Source organism: Lontra canadensis, unplaced genomic scaffold (genome assembly GCF_010015895.1).
Source record: "Lontra canadensis isolate GAN:19392208 unplaced genomic scaffold, GSC_riverotter_1.0 scaffold31, whole genome shotgun sequence".
NCBI classification, from domain to species: Eukaryota; Metazoa; Chordata; class Mammalia; order Carnivora; family Mustelidae; genus Lontra; species Lontra canadensis.
Genome location: NW_022631025.1, coordinates 3,534,931 through 3,559,324, shown reverse-complemented (window position 1 = coordinate 3,559,324; position 24,394 = coordinate 3,534,931). Strand labels below are relative to the sequence as shown.

The following is a 24,394-nucleotide window of genomic DNA, read 5'->3' as shown; positions in this document are numbered from 1 at the left end:
ACTCACTCCGTCACAGGGGGATTGGGTGACTCCAGGGCAACACTGTGACTCATGCATTTCCGCATGGCCAAGCTCTTTCTGCAGGAGCCCACCAGCCCCACAGGAGCCTCATTCAACACCAGGCTGGGTTGAGACCCGGGAACTGGATACAGATAAAAGCCCAGTAGTGGTGGTATGGGATAAAGATTTTATAGCACTAAGGGAGTAAATTCTCCATCACAGACGGGACAATACTAGCCACACGGCGGTCACTGGCGTGTACAGTCAGGCACGAAATACTTAACACTGCAGAACGTATCAACTCACAAAGATCCAAAGTCTGGGGGCGCTCAGCACCATGCAAGTCAATCAGAAACAGCCTCAACATAGAGAAGACACAACAGCGATCCCACATGGCAGGCACAAGGTTCTTTCCAATTAGAGCATTTCCCTAAGGAAACGGTAGGACAACGGGATGGGCTGACCTCACCATAATGTCAACAGAAGTCAACGCGCACGTTGTGGGCCACGTTAGAGCAAGATCTAAATAGATGCCTCAAGTTCTCTATAAATCTAAAACTGCTCTCAAGAAATAAAAGCTATTTAAAAACGTATTAGCACACACCCAAACACAGGAAAATCGATCTCTTTGCTAATACCTGCACCGAAGAGGCCATCCAGAACACACACCAGGAAACCAAGTTAACAAAAACCAGAAAACTCTCCTATCAGCACTCGGGGATCACTGCCAAAATGGTACTGTGCCGGGGGAGGGAGGTGTGCTAAAAATACACTGCAGAGATAAAAAGAAACACAGAGACTCAACAAAGTAAACAGATAAAAGTCTCAGAAAGAGGAAGTGTCACAACAAAAGCCCAAAAGCAAAATAAAAAAAAACAAAAGCAACGAAGCTGGTGGTGTCTGTTCTCCACCCCCGTGATGGTTTTATCCAGGACGGTGGTCTGCGTGGGGCATCTGCCTCTCTGTCAGGCACACAGAGGCCAGTGCCCCTGCATCCCAAGGTGATGTGCTCGCCTGGGGCAGGGCCGGGCCGGACCGGACCCCGGAGCCTCGCTGCTCACTACCACGTCCACTCCCAGCACGGGACAGGGCAAAGGGGCGGTGACCCTTGGCTCAGTGGACACGCTCATCCAGGAGCTCCCCCAATCTTCCCTGCCAGGAGGCCCAAGGATACCCACACGGAATGTGCACACAGAGACTTGGGAGGCCCCAAGAAACAGCTACGCTTCCCCGGGAGCACCAAACCAGCAGCACTAATCACAATTCAGTTTTATAAAAAGATCGACCAGGCACCAGGGCTCAGTGTAAGCAAGCCTGTATACTGAGCGGGTCATACAGTGTGTCAGAGGCTGAACTACAGACATTCCTGCTGCAGACGGAGTCACGTGTGAAAAGGAAGCAAGAACGCCACCCACACGGAGATGCTCTGGCAATGACTGGCCTCGCCTCCCCACCAAAGCTCTACAAAAATGGACCGGCCAGCTTTCTTCTTGACATCGTTACGAGAACATCTGGGCATCAGCAAACGCACCTAGAGAGATGAGCACTGACGTTAGCCAAGAGTGCATGAATAAGTATCAGTCAAGCCCTGGAGTCCCACTCCTGGAAAGGACAAGGGAAGAGAACCTGTGCCCACAGGGGACAAAGGCTAAAAGACACAGAAGAAAAGATGCAAGATGACGATCTCACCTAGGAAATGCATTGAGGAACACCTCCAGAAAGCTCGAGAGCTCTCCAATCCTGTCAAAGTAAGCTGTTAGGACAGGGGTACGTAATAAGGAACAATTTATCATCTCAACATCAAGAACATTAACCCTTAGACACTACCTTAACTAGAACCCCAAGACTTAGAGGAAAGGACAACTCTGGCGGGAGGGGGAGCACCAGGCGGTCATGGGCAGCAGGCACCACGCCAGGCAGGGAGCACCAGCACGGGGCTGGCGGCAGCTGCCCCAGACCCTCTGAGGTCATCGCAGAGCAAAAGTGAAATTTAGCCTGACCATGAGCAAACAGAAAGACTCTCCCTTCACCTCCTAAAAAGCCGTAAAGGGGTAATTCACACGCCATTACTTTCACCCTTTCCGTGGATACAATTCAGCAGACTTTAGTATATTCAAAGGGTGGCGTGACCATCATCATGACTGCCACGTTCTCATCACCCAGAAAAGAAGACCTCACCCCTACCAGCGTCGCTCCCCAGCTCCCCTGCCCCAGACACTAAAAACCACCAGGGTATATCTATGTCTGCTGGTCTGTATGTAGGGACACTTTCCAAAAGGGGCACCTCCTAGGACATGACCGCTGTGACCGGCCTCTCGCCAAGCATCATGGTCCAAGGTTCGTCCAAGGTTCATCCACATGTGGCACATACCAGCGCTTCAGGGCTGCTCAGGATGCTGGTGTTGTGTGGCCGCTGGGGCCGCTGTCTGGGGCAGTCCCACAGGAGCAGACCGCTAGGTCACGTGATAACTCTGTGTTTAATGCTGCGAGGACCCGCCACACCATTTGCCAACGCAGCTGCCCCATCTTACTTCCCACCAGCCAAGTGTGGGTTCTGATTTCTCCGTATCGTCATCAGCTGCTGTCCCTGATTAGCGTCCCAGTGGGTGTAGGTCCCCACCTGCTGAAAGACCCAGAAGAGTAACAATACCCACCACCATTCCCATCAGCGTCTTCACCGTATTGTTTCACTTAATGCCAGTCTCCAAGTTCTCAGGAGGATTTGAGTTCATGTTTTTGGGAGGACGAAAGTAAGGAAGAGGTGGAGGCCTCAGCTGTCCCTGGCCGAGGACCACTGGGCCCCTGGGCCACCCACCTCTGCCACTCCTCCCACCACACCAGCGTCAGAACAGATCACTGCCCAACGACAGAAGGTTCCATGTCCAGACTACGAAGAGCTCCACGCATCAGAAAGAAATAGGCAGACACCTTCTAGAAACACTGGTGACGGTCCCAAACAGGCTCTCCACAAAGGAGTGTCTCCAACCAGCTAGTCAACAAAGGACTGGCAGCAGGGGCACATGAGAAGGGCTGGAGCCAGCAGCCAAGGGATGTGTCCAGGACAGATGTCCCTGAGGAAGGCCCTGAGGCACAAGTGGTCCCCACACAGCACCCAGAACAGCTCCACGGCCCAGCCCACAGCCCTGCTCAGCAGGGTGGCCCGGCCCCCAAGCCCCCAGCCCCCCACCAGGCCTCTGCACCCTTCTGACTCTGACAGGGTCCGGGGAGGAGATGCCACAGATAGGAGAGTCCCGGGGAAGAGGGCAGGCAAAACCTGAGCCGGGAACACTTTACAGTGTGCGCCAACGGGAGCCCACTAGCTTCTCTCTCATGGGAAAGATCTCCTTGCACAGGCGAGAGAAACCAGACTCTGAGAGCAAGTGACTCCGTATCATCTCCCAGATGCGATCGCCGCCAGAGAAGGCAGGAAAGAGGCAGGGGTTGGCAGGCAGATCCAGCACCTGGCTCTGTTTAGCTGCCTTGCCTCAAAATCACCCAGGGAGCCAGAAACATCTGTTCACAGGTGCAGGTGCACCTGCTAGGCAGTGCTTCGCAGTCTTGGGGTGTCAGGCCTGGAATCTGGAATGCTGTGGTTTACTGGGGCAGTGCCTGTTAATCCCCAGATCTGGCTAAGGCTGGTCACGCTGGTCCTTAGTCCCACTTCACACGACTTACAGAGATTATCTCCCTCCTGGCACACGGCCCTGCACCCCCGGCACTGGGTAACTCAAGCAGCAGAGCCCAAGGAGGGCTCAGCCTTCTTGCCAGGGGACCAGGGTGGCTGTCCGTGTGCGTCTGTCCTGGACAAGCGCAGATGGGCTGCACTCATGGGAATCACCAGGAAAGGTGAGAGTGCAGGTGCACACAGAGCCCTGCACACCGGTGACCCCAACATCCCCAAGGGGGAAGTGTTGGTGACTCAGGCACCAACTTGGCCCCCCACTCAGCTAGGAAGCCAACCATTAACACAAAGGTCTGCAAGAGAACCTAATTACCACAGAGGCCAGCAAGGCTCCTGGGGCCATGTGGGGTGGAAGGCACCTGCTGGGGACGCTGCTGGGGACACTGCTGGGAGACAGCCATGCGAGCACAAGCAACTCTGTCTCCTCATAGGTGAGTTACACATCCATGTAAAACATGAGGGCTACTTACAAGACAGTAAGTAATCAGGGCAGTAGCCAGAGTCGCTCCAGAATCTTCTTCCAACCCCTGAGATGCATCCCACCTGGACTGATGCAGCCCACCGTGTGAAGAAGGGTTCAGCCCCACCTCACAGTGACTCTCAACAAGAGGGACACAGGAGAGCCAGGAGGAACCACTTCCTGGGTGCCTCCCGCAAGGGAAACCACAGGAGGAGGGGGACCAGCTCCCACACAAGGACAGAACCTGGAAGGCCTGGGACATCCCTGCTGGGAACCCATCACGCCACCTCTCAGAACCAAGGTGTCACCAGGGATCCAAGTGGCCTGGCAGGGTGAAGGCAGGGCTCAGGACAGTCAGCCCCAGGGAGAGCAAGAGCCCACCCTGCAACCTTCCTGTGAATTCCCTCCATCCAACACAGCCCAAAGACCAGCACTCTTGTCATTTCAGTTGACAGACAGAGAGTCAAGCTGGGGGAGGAAGGACCCAGCCCCCAAAAACCAGTGTAGGCCAGGGCAGGGCTGGGGGAGCAGGCAGGCCCAGCCAACAGGAATGCAAACACCAGTGGGCCCAGGGCACCCGCGCCTAGCACCAAGTGTGCCCCTCCTTGGTGGGATCAGGAGAGCCCATGCCTGGCAAGTGACAGATGTTCCGTAAATGTCTATAGATGGCCAGAGGGACATGGGGACGCTGTGGGGATGGGGGTGGGGGGTAAAGGGGCCATACCAGAAGTGGGTGGGTGGGGACAACAGTCTGCTGGAAAGGCTGGAGATGCTAAAGGTTAGGAGGGGGAGGGTTCTGGGGGAGCCAGAGAGCAGACCTCCTCTTTGGATTGGGAACCTCCCCTGGGAAGTGGGGGCAGTCCCCTCGTGGACTTGGGAGTCCCCTCCCAGGAACAAGGAGTTCCTTTTGGGATTGGGGGCCTCCTCCCGGGAACGGGGGGCAGATGGAGGCTGTGGGCATACTCACACAAACTCTCCCTGGCTGATAACCCTTATCCATCAAACCAGCATGCCAAGGGTCCATCCCTGTCCCAGGCCAAGGTGATCCCTGTGTGACATCTGTCCTCCATCAACCCACCCTCCCCACTATGTGGCTTTTGGCCTCAGTTTCCCCGGAAGCACCTGCACATTGGCTGTGGGGATCAGATGAACCAGACCTGAGGACTGATGTCCACATGGGAACAGAATTCAGCTGCCTATGGATGGTTGTCACCCCCCCACACCCCCCCTCCCATCCACCCACACTTGTCCCATTGCCAACCACACACCCCAGCTGTCCTGGGCAGCATCCAAACATTAAGCTGCTTTTAGAAAACTGGGAATCCACTCCTGGGTGCTAGGGATTTAGCCAGAATCGGGTGCATTTAGAGAAGATTACACCCTAATTGCCTCAGTGTCAGCAGGCAGGCTTCTGGCCAGCTGAGCCCCAGAGCTGGCAGCAGTCCCTAGGGACCTGGGCTCTACCACCCAGGGACCCAGAGGCCAGCCCCGGGCCAGAGGACAAGGCCCCGTGTTCCCACAGCAGCCGGCCGCCCACCACAAACCTCATTCAGCAGCCTGCAGTCATGGCAGGAGGGGCAGCTGTCCAGCTCCCATGTGCCCTGCGTCCCCAGGATGGCCTGGGCTGGAAACACCAGGAGAGCAGCCTGCGTTGGGTTGGCTTGCTCTGTCTCCAATCTCAGCATGTCTTCTCCGTTATTCGCCCTGTGGTGAAGGGACACCCAGCAAGCCACATGGTCAGCCAGTGGCCAGACTTCTAATACCTCAAGACCCAGAGCCTACAACTTTTGGGGACAGACATGTCCGTGGCTGTGGCCAGGGCGAGATAGTGAGTCTGAGGGGTGAGTGTCCCCCACATCTGGCATTCTGTCACGCTCACCCTGGCAGGGTTAGCCCCAGGTGCCCCCAAGCAACAGGTGCGGGATTACCTGCCGTGAGGGGCTCCCACTCCCCGAGGAGAGAGGACACTGCTCCACCTGCGAAGAGAGGGGAGAACCTAATGGGCGAAGCCAGGGCCCTGTACTGATGCCAGCTGTCTGGTCTCCCTGCACGCCTCGAGGCTATCCGTAGGGGAGCAGCTTTTAGGCCTGTCGTGTGCTGTCGGTGACATACACACATGCATGCACGTGATCCACACCACGCGCCAGGATGCCCTCCATGCAGTCTGCATCCATCTCATGGCCACGACCACAGCGTCAGCACCGCGTCACGTGCAGCAGCGACCCCGTAAGCTGCAGCTGACTGCCGCCCGGAATCGCGGGCCTAGACGCACTCTCTCTCCAAGCTTTGCAGCCGCATCGTGGTCGGAGGCATTCCAGACCTCAGCCGGTGCGAGCCCAGGGCATCCCCCAGTGGAAGGGGGGCACTGAGGGAGCACAGAGGAAGAGGTGTACTTGGCAGCAAGAGCATATGGGAGCCACCTGGGCCGACCGTAAGTCCAGTGGGTGCCTGCAGACCTGTCCCAAAGCTGGCGACAAGGAGCAGCCACAGGGGAGGCTGGACCCGGGGCCCAGCAGGCTGGAAAGAGACTCCCAGAGGGTGCCGGGCACCTGAGGTGACAGTAGGGGCACCCAAACCCAAGCACTTCTGGAGCGACGGAGCAGCCCCCGGGGCAGGCAGCCAGTGGAACACCCAGGGGTACTGGGTCTCGGGTCCGACCACTGACTAACCCCACATGCCCCCCCCCCTCCACTACTGTCTGGATCAAATGCACAGACTGTTAAGCAGATCACTGGGCTGGTTTATCAGGAAGAAAGTCAACCCTCGCTGAGCTGAATCCCAAGGGAATGAAAATTACATGAAGACACTGTCCTGCGGCCTGCCTTCAGAGATGAGGGCACAAGGACACAGACTAGCACACTGGTCTTTTATCAAGAACCTTACCAACTGTGCTGGTGACTTTTCTTTTTAACCACGTGCATTGTTACTTTCTGTCAAGATTTTTAAAAAAGGACAATCACAGTTGTCAGGGACCATAACCAACCCCATCAGCACAGGGCTGAAGCCTGGGGAACAGGCCCCAGTCAGGTGCAGAGTCATACCACAAAACTGCAGGGCTGAGGGGACACATGAAGAGATGGAAACCCAGTGAACCCACTAACACACCATCGGGAGAGTGGGATATGATCAAAAGAGTAACTGCACAGAACAACGGGACAAACAGAGTGCGAGCAGTCCCCATATACAGTGAACTGACCGTGGGTGGGGGCGGGGCGACACACCAGAGCAAAAGACAGTCTTGTCCCTGCAACAGATGGTGCTGCAACACCCGACACCCCCACGTGAAGAAGTGCGTCTGGACACACCTTATGCACCTCACAAAAACTAACTGAAAACCAAACCCCCACCAAAAAACAAAATGCAAACCAAAAGAACTTCCAGACAGAAACACAGAATTGGGATAATCCTGGGTTTGGTGATGCAGATCTCGGCATCAAAAGCACAACCCGGGGGCGCCTGAGGGACTCTGATATTGGCGTCTGTCTGCGGGTCAGGTCAGGATCCCAGGGTCCTGGGATCAAGGCCCGAGTCAGGCTCCCTGCTCAGCGGGTAGCCTGCTTCTCCCTCACCCACTCCCCCTGCTTGTGTTCCTCCTCTCTCTGTGTCTATTAAATAAATAAACAAAATCTTTAAAAAAAAAAAAAAAAAAAGCACAACCCATAAAAGCAAGATGGCACAAAACTGAAACCGTTTCTGTGAAAGACCCTGCTACAAGAGTGAAAAGACAAGCCACAGACTGGGAGAAATTACTCGAAAACTAGGACTTGTGTCCAAAATAGATAAAGACCTCCTAAAACAGGAGTTAAGAAACAACTCAATTTTCAAATGAGCCAAAAATGAGTGCCGACACCTCACCAAGGACACAGCAAACAAGCACGTGACAAGCTGCTATGCATCGAGTGTCATCTGGGGAACACCAACAAGATGCCACTCCACTTTCTGGAGTGGCCAACATCCGGAGCACCGGCCACACCAAACACTGGTGAGGACGCGGAGCAGCGGGCACACAGGGTCAGGCTGCAGAGACGCAGACTGCGCAGCCACTGTGGGAGCGTTCGGGGGTTTCCCACAAAACTAAACGTACTCAATCCAGCAATCACACGTCCAGGTACTGAACCCAAACGAGCTGAAAACCTACCCCATGCCAAATCTGCACATAGATTTTTGCGACAGCTTTATTCATACTCATGCAAAGCTGGAAGTAACCAAGATGCCCGGTTTGAATGGACGACTGTGGTAAAGCCACAGGAAAATCCCTGAAGAAGCTGGGACCCTAGGAGGGAACATGAGCACGGAGCAGTCTAACTATTTCGAGTGGATGAAGCCACCTCACGGGAGGGGTCGGGAACACCGAGCTTGCTCAAGTACCTTGTTTGGAACTAAGTTGAGTACAGAAGACCAAAGGCACAGAAGCCCTCAGCTCTAGGTGACACAGGCACAGGTCAGCAGCTGTCACCCTCCTGCACACCTGCACTGGGACAGAGCGGTTACGTGTCTGCGTGGCGGGTGGTGGAGCCAAGGGTCTCACTGCTGGAGGGAGGCTGCGGACGAGCAAGGGGAGGCAGCGGAATGACACACGCGGTTGGGCGAGAGCTGGAGACAGTGGTATGAATCCACGTTCAGCTTAACAGTACACAGGTGGCTCCATCTAGAAATGTCTGTAGATGCGTGTGTGCACTGGCTGGTGTACCCACACCTGTAGCCTGGCTCTGTCAGCCGGGAGGGCGTAGAGGCAGGGACTCTGCAGCCGCAGCAAACACCTAGCACCGAGATCTTGCTGCTGCTGCTTGTTTTTTTCTTTTTTTAAGATTTATTTTATTTTTTGAGAGCGAGAGAGAGCGCGCACACACAAGCAGGGGAGGGGCATAGGGAGAGGGAGAACCTGATTCCCCGCTGAGCTGGGAGCCCAGTGTGGAGCCCAAACCCAGGACCCTGGGATCATGACGCGAGCAGAGGCCAGGTGCTTAACAGACTCAGCCACGCAGGTACCCCCAGATCTTGGCTTCTAACACCCTCTCCAATAAAAGAAACCAGGCTCCTTGAAGAAATGACTGATTCCAGGACTGGGGCATGGATGAGCCTGGAGTACTTCGCAGCACCAAAAAGCTGCTAAGGAAGGAAGGAAGGAGGGAGTGATGAAGGAGGGAAGGAGGAGGGAATGAAGGAGGAGGGAGGGAGGGAGGAAGAAGAAAGGAGAGAAGAGAAAGAAGGAAAGGAGGAAGAGGGGAGGAGGAGGGGGAGGGAAGGGATGGAAGGAAGGAGCAAGTCAGGATGGACAATCATGACAAGGAGTGTCAAGGGGGCACAGGAGCAAATGCCAGAGCCGCCAGGGCCAAAGCTGGAACAAGTTAACGACCAAATCAGGAGTACTGGATCCTTACACAAACGTAAACTAAGTGTCTGTGAGCCACGACCAATATAAGCCCGCGGATGAGCAACTCAATAAACAGCGAAGAGCCACGTCTCCCACGCAGAAAAATCCCAAACCACGTACACAGAAGCTCCCCTCCAGGAGGCATCTGTTTGAAAGGGGGAAGCAGTGCCCTGGCGGAGGAGACCCGGACAAACACCCAGGAAGGGATGTGGTGAGAAGAGCTCTTCACTGCTGAGACCCTCCTCCCAAAAACACATCACCCCACCCCAAGCCCGAGAAACACAGGAGACAAATCCCAACTGAGGGACATTTGGCAGAACACCTGCCCAGTGCTCCTCCAAACTGTCAAGGTCACCACAAACAGGGAAAGTCTGAGAACCTGCCGCAACCAGGAAGAGCCTGAGGACACGTGGGTCTGTCTTGTGGGATCCCACATGGGGTCCTGGGGATAAGACCACATGAGCAAAGGCTGAGCTCCCACCAGCTCCCTCTGTTCCTCAAACATCACCCATTTCTGGAACAAACAGATACTGTAGCAGAAGGGACTGCTTCACCAGGCTGGCCACAATGACAAAATCGGGGGACATCAGTGCTGGCCACAGCTTGCTCCTAGGCCGCTATGGGATCTGCCCTCCCTAGCCGGTTGAGCACCTGCAGTCCCTGCCTTTGCATCAGGTGACAGGGTGACAGCAGACAGCCTGGCCCTGCCCCATCCTGGGGCCAACATGCCCTCTGAGCACCCCAAGTTAGAGCTCTAGAGCATCCAGGGAGCCCCTCAGGTTGGCGGACAAGCCTGGACCCCTGCAGTGCACACAGGATGGGGTGTGGAGAAAGAGAGAGGAGTGTGCCCAGGGGACCGCAGGCAGCCAATGACCGAGACCCACAGGACAGGCATGGGGCCACCCTCACACCATCACTGCCAGGGCTTCCAGGATGCCGGGACACTGAGGCCCAGGGAGGGGGCCACTGGGGTCACATCAAGCCTTGCTGGCATACAGCATGGGCCATGAGCCCTTGCTCTGAGCCAGGTCCCCACATGTGGAACGGGGTCACAGAGAGCTGACATTGCTCTGCATTGGCCAGGACACAACCGATTGGTCAGCATGAGCCCCGGTGGGCAGAGAAGGTGCAAGAAGGCGTGCTGGACAGGCGACCCAGGAGCCAGGCCACCAACCAGCAGAAGGCAGCAATCCCGCCAACTTTTTAAGAAAAAGGAACACAGGGGTGCCTGGGTGGCTCAGTGGGTTAAGCCTCTGCCTTTGGCTCAGGTCATGGTCTCAGGGTCCTGGGATCAAGTCCCACATCAGGCTGTCTGCTCAGCAGAGGAACCTGCTCCCCCCCCCCCCCGACAATGGCCCTGCCTGCCTCTCTGCCTACTTGTGATCTCTGTCAAATAAATAAAATCTTTAAAGAAAAAGAAAGAAAGGGTGCCTGGGTGGCTCAGTGGGTTAAGCCGCTGCCTTCGGCTCAGGGCATGATCTCAGGGTCCTGGGATCGAGTCCCGCATCGGGCTCTCTGCTCAGCAGGGAGCCTGCTTCCCCCTCTCTCTCTCTGCCTGCCTCTCTGTCTACTTGTGATCTCTCTGTCAAATCAATAAATAAAATCTTAAAAAAAAAAAAGAAAAGAAAAGAAAAAGAAAAAGAAAGAAAGAAAGAAAGAAAGAAAAAGGAACACAAACATAAAGAGTGGGGCCTGTGGGAGAGAGCAGCCCCAGGTGTGGTGGGAGGCAAGATGGACAGCCTCAGGACAGGCTTGCCAGTGGGCCAGTTGCTAAAGTGACAGGCCCTCAGCCAGGAGCACCCAGCCGACCCTGCTCAGCTTCTGATGCAAACAGATGACCCCTAAAGCAACATTTCTGAGTCAAACAGGGAAATCCCAATGCTGACCAGAGATCAAGACAATGTCAAGAAATCATTAACTTCATCAGATGTGCAAATTCACTCGTGAATGCTACGAAACATTAAACTTAACAGCCCTTATTTTCTCAGCCCAACTCAGCCATGCTTACAGAGAAGCAAGGCCCAGGAAGGAGAGAGCTGGAGCCACAGACGCAGGCAGAACACACATGCCCACCACATGATTCCCTCTGCTTGGGTTCTGCTTGAAACTTCCCCTAAAGATGGAAACCCTCAGCAGGGGTGCCATGCAGACAAACCCGTAAAACCCGACGGCACAAGGATTTCACACAGCGCAGTGACTGACCAGAAGCACACGGAGTATTCTGAACCCACGGAAACCCAATCTGCGTTCACATGAATTAAACCTGCTCTTCTGGGCGCCTGGGTGGCTCAGTGGGTTAAGCCGCTGCCTTCGGCTCAGGTCATGATCTCAGGGTCCTGGGATCGAGTCCCGCATTGGGCTCTCTGCTCAGCAGGGAGCCTGCTTCCCTCTCTCTCTCTCTCTCTCTCTGCCTGCCTCTCTGTCTACTTGTGATCTCCCTCTGTCAAATAAATAAATAAAATCTTTAAAAAACAAAACAAAACAAAAAACAAAAAAAACCCCTGCTCTTCTGCAACCCAGACCATGACACTGAACTGTGTCTCTTTGGAAGCTGTTACAGCTGCTGTTTCCTGCTTTTCAGAGCAGCTTGTACAGCTGCCCCACGTCCATGGGAAGAAAACATCTGGCAAATAGAAATAGCGTGCCTTTCCCCATGCTCGCCATCAATCACCTCCTGAATCCCCGCACACACACTGCTTACGGCTACCTGCTGACGCTTCTCTAACAGACATATGATTTTTAAAACATACTAACCTCTAAAAAGGAAACCAGGCCCCAGACCTCCTCAATATTATTACCTGCCTGAGCCCGACGGCCCTGCGACCCCGTGACCCTGCAACCCCAGCTCTCGGTCTTCCTGCTGTGGGGGCGGGCTCTGGGCCCCGGAGGGCCTTGCCTGTCACAGCCTGCAGGGCCCTGTCCAGCCCCTGCCCACCTGCCAGCCTCTCCTCACTGGCTCAGAAGCAGCCAATCTCTCTATATCCCCCACGTGTGCAGTGGCATGTCACCCAGCACACCGCTGTGGACAACTGTGACTGCGGGCGGCTGCCCCTCGCTGACAGGGGAAACTGATCTCCTCCCCCCCAAGGACGGGCCAGGGGCCCTGAGGTGAAAGGGAAGTCCAGCAGGAGTCCGTGTGGCCCTGGCCACTGCTCACTCTAACCACCGCCGGTCCGCATGCTCCAGAGGTACTGCCCCCCCCCCCGCCCCCAGCAGCAGTTCCCCGCCCTGACCCTGACAGCCAGAGCCGCTCATCCAGGGCCAGGCGGGGCCCACCCTCTCCCTCAGAGCCAGTGTGGAGACCGCGGCCCTGGAAGGCACGGGCAGCACCCCCTTCCCTGCCGGGGCTGTACCCTCATCTCAGGAAGCAGCTCAGTCACAGCCAGTCACCGCGGACAGGGCAGGAGGGGCCACGGGGGCAACGCCAGAGACTCTGGCATTTCTAACTAAAAGCCCTCAGGATCGCTTTGCGAGCCCCGCCTGACACACAGTCCCCAGGCGGTGGAGCGGGGAGCAGCCAGCAGTGCAGCCACGGGGAGCCAGCTGGTCACCGCCCTTGCTCCCCTGCAGCTGCCTCCCTCGACTGTCAAGACCTGGGGTGCATGGCCACCTCTGTGCCCCCAGGGCCCACCACACCCCACCTTCGGCCCCAAGACAGGCCCCTTCCCACCCACGGCAGAACGGCCACCACACAGCAGCCCAGAACGTGCAGTCCCCTGGGGGGGTTTCAGCCCCAAGGACTCTGCTCCATCTTCTAGGAGAATCCCCACAGGCTTTAGCCAAGTCAAGGCTCTTCCCACCCCCAAGCAAACACTTGAGGAGGCCTCCAACCCCACTCCCCCAGCAGGAACAGCGGCAGGCCACACAGGCTCAGTGCCTTGAGCACAGTTCAGCTTCTCTGTGCCTCAGTTTCCCCAGCTGTAGGATGGACATAACAAGGTAGTGACCCCAAGGGTGGGTGTGGGACCTGTAGGAGTCAGTGGGGCACGGGGAGGCCTTCACAGCACCCTGCTCTGTGGGACTAAAATGACTCACAGCTCTAACTTCTACGCAAAGACCCTGAGGGGACCCAGTGCCTGAGGACCCTGTTCAGAGTGGTCACCCCCACTCATCCATACCTCAGTTTCCCCATCCACGGGGAGAGGAGGCTAGGAGAGGGAGGGAGGGAGGGAAGGCCTGAGTGTAGGAGACAGAGCAGCGCCCCACTAGCTCTGCCCTGGCCCTTTAGGCCCGGCAGGACCAGACACTCCAGCGCTGAGAACCGGACTCAGGCAAGTTCAGAGGGGACGCAGCAGCCAGAGGTACCCAGGCCCAGAAGGGCAGCCGGGCAGGCTCACAGGCCTTCCAGGAGACGGGAGAGGCAGGGTGGGCGAGAGCAGCACAGGCAGCCAAGACACAGTGCAGTAGTGCAGTGTGAACCAGGCCCAGCCGGGGGCCCAGATCGCAGGCTCTGCCACCCAGTCCAGGGGACTGTGGGGACTGTGGGGACGGCGGGGAGGGGAGCCAGGCCTGAGGGAGGTGGAGGGAAGGAGCTGACGACACTAGCTAGCAAACACTAAGTAAGCACTTACTGGGTGCCGGGCACTGTGCCCAGCCCCTGACACACCACAGCCCGCCAAATTCCGTCTGCTGCTTCCCAGGACCTAAGTACGCTGCGCCAATAAGAGCTCGAGGCTGCGCCCAAGGCAACAAGGACACTGACGCTACACTTGGACCCCGGTGCCCGCCTGAGGCACGCCCTCCAGGCCCCACTCCCTGAGGCCAAGGACCACCCACTCAGGGCACCTGCTGGAGCCCAGCAGGCAGGAGCTCCCACTCAGCATGTCTACCCCCCACCAGACCTGCAGATGCAGCAGACGGTACAGAGTAAGATGAGGACCTGGCCACTCAGGACAGGAAGCACCACACGCCTGACCAAAGGCCAACCGATTCTCTTCCGCACAGAGCAGGGAGGGGACACTGTGGGACTTGGGATGGACTGGGCCCTTAAAAACAGCGGCCCACTCGCCCTGGGCCTGGGTACACAGCCACTCACCTGTGACCAGCCAGCTTCCCTCCCTCACAAACAGGACCGTCTACAAAGGCTGGGCACAGCAGCACAAACACCCTGTCTGAAATACAGTTTGTCAGCAACTGAACCAACTCTAGTTTGAGAAACTAAGTCTTAAAAGAACAAAAATGGCTCATCTCTCTACTAAAGAAAAAAAAAGACCCAACAAAATTTGTCACCTTAAATCTTGATTTTTAAAGTAAGAGTTAACATATCCAAATAAGACCCCAATTATGGTGAACGAGGCTGAGGAGAGCCTGGGCCGGCCTGGGTGTGAGGGGGCCCGGTGCAACTCCCCACAGCGAGGCTCCGACGCTCCTTCCTCCGGCTTCAGCTCGACTGTTCTCACCACACCTACAGTGGGAGGAGCCAGCGTTCAGGACCGTAGAGCCCTGCGTCCAAGGCTAAGGGGCAGGTTCCTGCAGGAGCTGGGAGGTGACATCAAACTAAGTAAGCGGGCACTTAAAGAACACGTGTGGGGACTGACACACCATTCTCCTGATTTCCCTCGGGATCCACCCTCCAGACACACCCCACAAAACGGAGCCAAAATTCTTGCACTGGTCAAAACATCTGTGTCTGTGACAGTGAAGAGCTGACAACTGAATGGCCTCTAAGTGGGGACTGGTTCTTTCTGCTACGGTCCCTTCTGGTGCGTTCCTAAAGTGGACATGAATGTGAGCTTGTAAACACAGAAAGGGACTGTGCTTGCTGATGGGGTGGGGGGTGGGGAGGTGCCCAGCAAGCTAGGGGAGGGGGGGGACCAGAGACCAGAAGGGGGCCAAAGGCGCTCCTGCTCTGTATTCTCACCGCCCCCTGCCTCCCTCCACTGGTGCATCCCCTCACCCCACATATGAACATGGGGCCTTTGGGGGAGGGGCCACATGCCAGCCAATCTTGGCTCCAAGGGGGCGCCAATACTTGCTGGCAGATGATAGGACCACAGGTCTGATGTGCTGCCACCTGCCCCCACCACCGCCGTTGGTCAGTTTACCGATACCAACCAAACACCTGCTTTGCCTAGCACAGATCTAAGCGCCTGTGAGGACTAACACATTCTCTCCTCCTCACTATCAGAAGAGGACCCTACTAGTGTCCCCAGTGAGGCAGGGAGGCTCTGAACATTACAGGCACCTCCGAGGCCACTGGGAGCAGACATGCAGGGAGGTAGGCAGTCAGGAAGGCAGCAAGCATGGTGGATCCCAAGACCAAGGGCCAACAGCCCAACTGGATAAGGGGAAGTGTCCGGTGGGGAACAGCACACTGTTAGAAAAAAACAAGAGGCCAACATCTGACCATGCACGGCCTTTTCAAATACACAATTCTCAGACCACTCTCTTCTGGGTGGGCAATGCTGCAGAAGGAAAGGCTAGGGCTCCATCCCACAATCACAGCTCCAGCAAAGAGCTGGGCCTGGATCCAAACCTGGATGTTCCCCCCAGAAAGCAACTTCTTCCTGCCCACCCCCACAACAGGGCCGAACAGTCAGGGAGACCTGAAGAGAAACGCTGTTTAAGTCACCCAGAACTGCCTCAAGGAAGGCCTGCCCAGCTCTCGGGAGGGCCAGAAGGCACCCTGGGGGCTCCCACCTCATCTGGGGGCAAAAATCACAGGAGACACAAGGCTCTTTCGGTGACAAACACCCACAGACCTGTCACCAGACCCTGGGACAGCGGCCAAGGCAGCCAAGACAGGAAGTAGGCGGGAGAAGTACTGCATCCCAGAGAAGTGATGAGGGGGGCAGTTGCGGAGCTGAGCCGAGGAGAGACAAGGGGGATGCCAGGTATGGTACATGACCACATTCAAGGCAAGCCCTTGTCGCGGCCCTTTTCCGGCCTCAGGGCGCTCACGGAGGAGAGGAGAACCAGCCTGTCTGGAGGCGACGGGGACCCAGGCCTGGCCTCTCCCAGCCAGCTACCTGCATCCATCCCACGCTCCCATCCCCCAACCCAGGAAGACAAACGCCGCAGAGGACACCATCCCACCCGCCCGAGGCCTGCAGCCAGAAGCAAACAGGCTGGCTACATGGCCCCACCCGCAGACCCTGCCCGCAGAGGCCCGAACTCTCGCATGCGCGCCGTCCACACGTGCGGGCCACTGCAGCACTGCCTAGCGGACCGGACACCCTGACCCCAGGCGCCGCAGTGCTGGCCCGGCCGGGCCGAAGAGCTGCGGGAGCTCTGCCAGCCAGGGGTCTGGGGTCGGCCGGGGCGCGGCGCCGCCCCCGCTCCTCACCTCCTTGAGCTGCTCCATCTCGCCGCGGATGGCCTCGTAGTCCACCTCCAGCTCCTCGAACTGCAGCTTGAGCTGGTGCTTCTCCTCCAGCACCGCCAGCCCGTACTCGGCCGCCTGGATCTTCTCGCGCGTGGTCTCGGCCAGCTCGTGCGACAGCCGCTTCACCTCGGCGCGCAGCCACTCGGGCTGCGCCTCCATCACCAGCCGCGCGTACTCCTCCTCCTCCGACGGCGCCGACATGGTGGCCAGCGGCCGGCTATCGCTGCTCTCAGCGAGGTTCCAGGCCGGGTTCCCGTCCGCCGCCGCCGTCGTCGCCGCCTCCACCACAGCCACCGCCGCCGCCCAGCCCGACGGCGCCCCGGCCGCCGCCGCGCAGCCGCGGTGCGCTCCGTGCCGCGCGAAGCACTGTGGGGGCCGTAGTCCCTCCCGCACCGACTACAAGGCCCGTCGTGCCCCGCGCCGCCGGGCTCGGCCGTGATTGGCCTGCGGCCGCACTGAGCCGGGTCCTTTCTAACGCCATTGCCTCCGTCACCGCCTCCGCGAGTATTGTGGGGGCCTTCGTCCCTCCTCCAGGTCCCACTACAAGACCCGTCGTGCCCAGCGCCGCCGCCGAACCGTGATTGGCCCTGGCCTAGGCCACTGGCCGCAAACGCCGTGGCTTCCGCCACCCCACCCCCCGGAGGTATTGTGGGGGCTGTAGTCCCGCCCTCGCCCCCACGGGCGCCTGCTGCCTGGCGGTCATGCCCAACAAGGTTGGCATTCCACTGCCCCGCGGAGGCGGACACAAAAGGTCTCCCCGCTTTGGTGTCTTCCTGCATTTCTTTCAGCCGTGTTTTTTCATTTTCAGCCTACACCTTTTACCTCCTTGGTTTAATCCTTAAGTGGTTTTTTATGCTCTTGTAAGTGGCATTGTTTTCTTGATTTCCTTATTAGCTTGTTTATTGTTAGTGTGTAGAAGTGCTCTGGAGTTTCTGTGTGTCGGTTTGTTATCCTATAATGTCACTGAACCTGTTTATTAGCTCTCATAGCTTCTCTGGGTTTTGGTGTGGAACCCAGGCTTTCTCCATGGAATATAGTGTCATCTGCAGTTTTACTTTTCCCTGTCCAACCTGGATACCTTTCATTCCTTTTTCTTGTCTGATTGCTGTGGCTAGGACTTCCAGGGCTATGTGGAACAGAAGTGAGTACAGCGGGCATCCTTGTTGTCTTCCTGATCTTAGGAAGAAAGCTTTCAGTCTCTCACCCTTGAGTATGATGTTTTAGGTAATATCCACATATTTAGAATTTCAATTTAAAAGAATATACAACTACAGTGGTGCCTGGCTAGCTCAGTTGGTGGAGTATACGACTCTTGATCTAGGGGTTGTGTTTGAGTTCCATGTTGGGTGTAGAGATTTCTTAACTTTTTTTTTAAATCCAAAAAATAAAAGAACATAAACTACACACCTATCATAATGGCTAAAATAGAAAAAAAATGATGGCAGCAACAAATGCTGGCAAAGATGCAGAGAAACAATCATTCATACACTGCCTTCAAGAAAGCTATTTGTCTTTTTCCTATAAAACAGAACATGCTGTTGCCACTAGACTCAATAATTTCACTCCTGGACATTTATTATAAAGAAATGAGAACTTGTTTTCACATAAAAATGTGAGTGGCTCAGTGGGTTGGGCCGCTGCCTTCAGCTCAGGTCATGATCTCAGGGTCCTGGGATCGAGTCCCACATCGGTCTCTCTGCTTGGCGGGGAGCCTGCTTCCCTCTCTCTCTCTCTGCCTGCCTTTCTGCCTATCTGCCTGCCTTTCTTGTGATCTCTGTCTGTCAAATAAATAAATCTTTAAAAAAAATGTGTACACAGATGTTCACAGCAGACTTATTTGTAAAAATCCCAAACCAGAAACAGCCCAAAATATCTTTCATCAGGTTAATAGTTAAAAATAAAAACCCACCATGGTACACCTGTACCATGAGATACTACTCAGCAATAAAAGGAATGAGCTATGGAACCCACAACAATCTTGGTGAATAGCCAGAGAATTACACCAAGTAAAAAAAGCCAATCCCAAAAGGTTATGCAATGTATGATTCCATTTATATGACACTCTTGAAATGACAAAATTAAGGAAATGGAGAACACATGAGTGATTGCCAGAGGTTGGAGTTGGGGAGGGTATGTGAGCACATAAAAGGGCAATGTGAGAGACTCTTCTGGTCACGGACATGTTCTGTATCTTGCTCCGATGTGTGACATGAATATACACACTTGATAAAATTGCACAGAACACAGTTGGTAACTATGTGTAAACCCAGGAAGATCTGAATTAGATGGGTGGCTAGTAGCCATACCAGCCTCCTCTTTGTGATATTGTACTAGAGTTACAAAAAACATAACTGAGAAATATAAACAGAAAATACAATGTGGCTTTAATCTGATGAACAAGGTCTTAATCCAAAGTGCTCATTTCTGGGGGCACCTGAGTGTCAGTCGGTTAAGCATCTGACTTCAGCTCAGGTCATGATCCCAGGGTCCTGGGATCAAGCCCCACATTTCTATCTCTCCCTCCCCTTCTGTGATCTCTCTCACTCTCTCTCAAATAAATAAATAAAATCTTTTTTTAAGTGCTCATTTCCGTCAGAGACAAAAGAAACTAATGATATCAAAATCACATATATTTGTATGTGAAAGAAATACACAGAGAAAAGTAAGCCCCCTTCAAGGAGATATACAGACATATATTACTTCTCCTTTAAACAAAGCAAGAGTGTATGATACGCACTGGTTCCTCTCAGCAATCTCTTTTATGGCTGCATACTTCTCCGTGGTATAGGTAAGCCATACTTCCACTCCACTGATGGACACGTAGGTTGTTTCTGATCTTTTACGAATACATCATTGTAGCAATAAATATCCTCACCTTTAGGGCTCATACGAGGAAGACAGTACAGTTGGTAAAAGTTGCTGAGTTACGATCACCATAGCTGTTTAGTTGATACAGCTGCTGGGATGGGAGCTGCTTTGGGCACCTTTCCCAGGCTGGCATCTGACTGATGAGGGGATACCTCTGTCTCTTGGGCTTTCTTGCCAGGACCTCGCCTCTGCTCTCCAGTGACCAGTGGTGGGGGTCCTCTTGCTTGAGTCAGGACAGCTCTGATGGGGGGCATCCAATTGGAATTATCATCCAACAATGAGGATTGTTTCCAAGAACCTCTGCTCCTCCATAGGGCCCCTTTTGCCTTTTGAAGTTCTGATATACTTCTCAAATTGATTTATAGATTTCAAACAATCCTTATCAAAATGCCAGCTGGCTTTTTTTTTTTTTTTTTTTTTTTTGCAGAAATTGATCAAGGGAATAAAATCAAGAGTACAGAAATTAACCCACACTTTCATGGTACATTGATTTTCAGCAGATCCTTTAGGGACAACAGGAGATCCACACACAAAAGAATGAAGTTGGAACCCCACCTCAAATTTAAAATCTGTGCTCCAGAGGACAAAATTAGGAACAGAAGGGAGAAAGTCTTTCAAATGACAAGATCTGACATCTGGAACTCCTGAAGGTAGGTGGACTTGGAAGTCAACCTTAGGGACTCCGGCAGCTGGCGCCCTCTGCTGGCCATATTTAGCTCTGCGCCTGCAGACCCTGCCAGGGGCAGGCCTAGAGGAAGGATTTTCAGGGTGCAGGAGGAGGGTGGGAGGAGGGGTCAGGAGGGAGAGCAGCAGGGGAAGGGGAAAATCTTCCTGCAAGAACACTGCACTTTAATAAGGATGCCACCAACACCGGCAATGTCCATGCCAGCTTGGGCCACCAAAGCAACACACCACGGACTGGGCAGCTTACAAAACAGACATTTATTTCTCACAGTCCAAGAGGTTGTCCAATATCAGGGTGGCAGCACGGTTGGGTTCTGGTGAGGCCTCTTCCTGGCTTGTAGATGGCAATCTTCTCCCTGTGTCCTCTTGTGGCAGAGAGTGAGCTTTGGCGCCTCCCCTCCTCTTCCCTCTCCTCCTCCTCCTTCTTCTTCTAAAGGCACTAACCCTTTGAATTGGAGCCCCATTCTACTAACCTCATTTAACCTTTCTCACCTCCTCTAGGCTCTTCTCTACCGGCACACCAAGGGTTTGGGTTTGGACACGTGCATTTTGGGGGGAAACAATTCAGTCCATGGCAACAAGAATAATAGGAGTGCAAGATGGTGGAGGAGTAGGAGACCTTAGTTTGGTCTGGTCCCAGGAATTCAGCCAGCTAGCTATCAGAGAGATCATTCTGAACACCCGTGAACTCAACAGGAGATCTAAGAAAAGCAATACCTGCAACTCGACACACAGAAAAGTGACCACTTCCTGCAAGGTAGGAGGTGAGGAGACGTAGATCCAAGGAGATATATGGGAGGATAATCAGCGTGAGGAAGGAGCCTCCATCAGCCAGCTACCAGAAAGTGACAGAGCAGCAGACCACAAAATCAGAACTTTTAGAAGTCTGCTCTGGTAAGGGACGTCCCTGTGCCTGAAAGGTACTCAGGTGGCGAAGTGGGGGTGGAACCCTCGCTGGGACAGTGTGGTCTCAGGATCCAGGGTCACAGAAAGAATGAAAGTGCCTGAGTCCAGTGAAATTCCCCGTACCGGAGTGGGGCAGCTGGCTGCAATCAATGAGCCCAGGTGTGCGCTTTCAGCTCGAGGTTGCCATAAACCTTGAACCCCACACAGTCTGGCGACTGCTTTGCAAACAGGGGCCCAGCAAGTGGCAGAACTGGAGTGAGACTCCCTCCCTCCCCCCAGGAGGAGCAGCATGGGTATGGGCCACAGGAGTCTGCAGGGTTTGGGGACTTGAAATGGGGTCAGCCATGCCTGAGATAGGAATGTTTGGTCACAGGCTGAGGTGAGCACAGAGCGCGGACAGAGACCAGGGAGACAGGAGTGATTGCTTTTTCCTAAGGATACATTGAGGATTGAGGGGGCAGTCTTTCAGCTCTGGGGCTGGAGATTGGGAGGCCGCCAATGTCATTCTCATCCACTAAAGCGGGTGGAAAGCCTTCAGGGAACAAAAGCCACATAAAGCAATCTGGAGCTACTTACTTTGCCTGGCCCCTGGCAAGGGCGGTACAATTCTGCCTCCGGCAAAGACAACTGAGAATCAGCACAGTAGGCCCCTCCCCCCAAAGATTAGCAGGAACATCCAGCCAAGACCAAGTTCACCGATCACACAAAACTCCAAAACTCTAGCACTAGGGGAAAATAGTATATAGAATTCATGTTCTTCCTCCCTCATGACTCCTTAGTCTTTCAATTTTAATTTCTTTTCACTTTCCTTATTCAATGAATTTCTTATTTTATCAACTATTTTAAAGTCTTTTTTTAACTTTCATTTTTATAGTTACATTCTATCTTTTCATTGTATTTAATTTTATTTTTGTACACATACGAGTTTTTTCTTTCTTTACAGTTTTGTGATCTAGTTTTCTAACAGGCCAAATTACCCAGAATGCAGTGTATTGCTCTGTTCTATTATCCTGTCTGATCATATTCTCACTCTTTTTTTTTTTTTTAGTTAAAAAAATTGTTTTTTTTTCAGTGTCAGGTCTCATCTGATTTCTTTAGTGTATATTTTCTGAGGTTGTTGCCATTTGAGTATTTTTTTTTCTCTTGTTCATCTCTTCTTCTCTGGACTGAATGACAAGATGGAAAAACTCACCTCAAAAAAGAGAACAAGAGGCAATACTGACTGCCAGGGACCTAATCAGTACAGATATAAGTAAGACGTCAGAACTAGAGTACAGAATAATGATATAAATATATTAGCTGGGCTTGAAAAAGGCACAGAAGACACTAGAGAATCCTTTCTGAGGAAATAAAAGAACTAACTTCTAATCAAGCCAAAATTAAAAAGGCTATTAATGAGATGCAATAAAAAAATGGAGGTTCTAACTGGTAGAATAAATGAGGCAGAAAAGAGAATTAGTGAAATAGAAAACAAAATGATGGAGAATAGAGAAGCTGAGTAAAGAGAGATAAACAACTACTGGATGACAATGGAAGAATTCAAGACATAAGTGACACCATAAGATGAAACAATATTAGAATAATTGGGATCCCAGAAGAAGAGGAAAAAGGGAGGCAGCAGGAATTTGGAGCAAATTATAGCAGGAACCTTCCCTAATCCGGGGAAAGAAACAGGCATCCAAGTGCAGAAGGCACAGAGAACCCCCTTCGAAATCAATAAAAATAGGCCAACACCCAACATATAATAGTGAAACTTGCAACTCTCAGAGACAAAGAGAAAATACTGAAAGCACCTCAGGACCCAAGGTCTGTAATCTACACAGGTAGAAACATTAGATTGGCAGAAGACCTATCCACAGAGACCTGGCATGCCAGAAAAAAACTGGCATGATATATTCAGAGAACTAAACGAGAAAAACATGCAGCCAAGAATACTATAACTAGCTAGAAGAGGTCATTCAGAGTAGTAGGAGAGATAAAAAGCTTCCAGGACAAAGAGAAATTAAAAGAATTTGTGATAACCAAACAGCCCTACAAGAAATATTAAAAGGGATCCTTTAAGCAAAGAGAGAGCCCAAAAGTAACACAGACCAGAAAGGAACAGAGAAAATCTACAGTAACAGTCACTTTACAGGTAATATAATGGCATTAATTCATATCGTTCAATAGTTACTCTGAATGTAAATGGGCTAAATGCCCCCAGTCAAAAGACACAGGGTATCAGAATGGATAAAAAAGCAAGACCATTGATATGTTGTTTGCAAGAGACTCGTTTTAGATGCAAAGATATCTCCAGTTTGAAAGTGAGGGGGTGGAAAACAATTTACCATGCTAATGGACATCAAAAGAGAGCTGGGGTGGCAATCCTTGTATCAGAGAAACTAGATTTTAAACCAAAGACTGTAATAAGAGATGAGGAAGGACACTATATCATAATTAAAAGGTCTATCCAGCAAGAAGATCTGACAATTGTAAATATTTATGCCCCAAACATGGGAGCAGCCAATTACATAAGTCAATTAATAACAAAATTAGAGAAACACATTGATAATAATACAATAATAGTAGGGAACATTAACACTCCACTCACTGAAGTGCATCATCTAAGCAGAAGATCAGCAGGAAACAAGGGCTTTGAATGACTCCCTGGACCAGATGGACATCACAGATGTATTCCGAATGTTCCATCCCAAAGCAACAGAATACACGTTCTTCTCGAGTGCATGTGGAACATTCTCCAAGTAGATCACATACTGAGTCACAAATCAGGTCTCGACTGGTACTAGAAGATTGGGATCATTCCCGGCATATGTTCAGACCACAATGCTTTGAAACTTGAATTCAATCACAAGAGGAAATTTGGAAAGAACCCAAATACATGGGGTGTCTGGTGGTTCAGTCATTAAGTGTCTGCCTTCAGTGCAGGTCGTGATCCCAGGGTACTGGGATCGAGCCCCACATCAGGCTCCCTGTTCAGAGAGGATCCTCCTTTCCCCTCCCCCACTCTCTCTGCCTGGTATTCTGCTTGCTTGTGCTCTGTCAAATAAATAAATAAAATCCTTTTAAAAAAATCAATACACAAGGAAAATACACACC

General features: G+C 53.2%; 1 protein-coding gene across 2 annotated transcripts in view; it reads right to left on the bottom strand.

Annotated features, from left to right (window-relative positions):
* The window catches only part of BICD2 (BICD cargo adaptor 2), a 43,044-nt gene extending 25,930 nt beyond the window's left edge, over nt 1–17,114 (bottom strand). For both annotated transcript variants that reach the window (XM_032866457.1, XM_032866456.1), the window contains exon 1: nt 16,802–17,114. In XM_032866457.1, the coding sequence (XP_032722348.1) occupies nt 16,802–17,041 (240 nt within the window). In that variant the 5' untranslated portion in view covers nt 17,042–17,114. The remainder of the gene's footprint in view (nt 1–16,801) is intronic.
* Nucleotides 17,115–24,394: the final 7,280 nt, after the last annotated feature.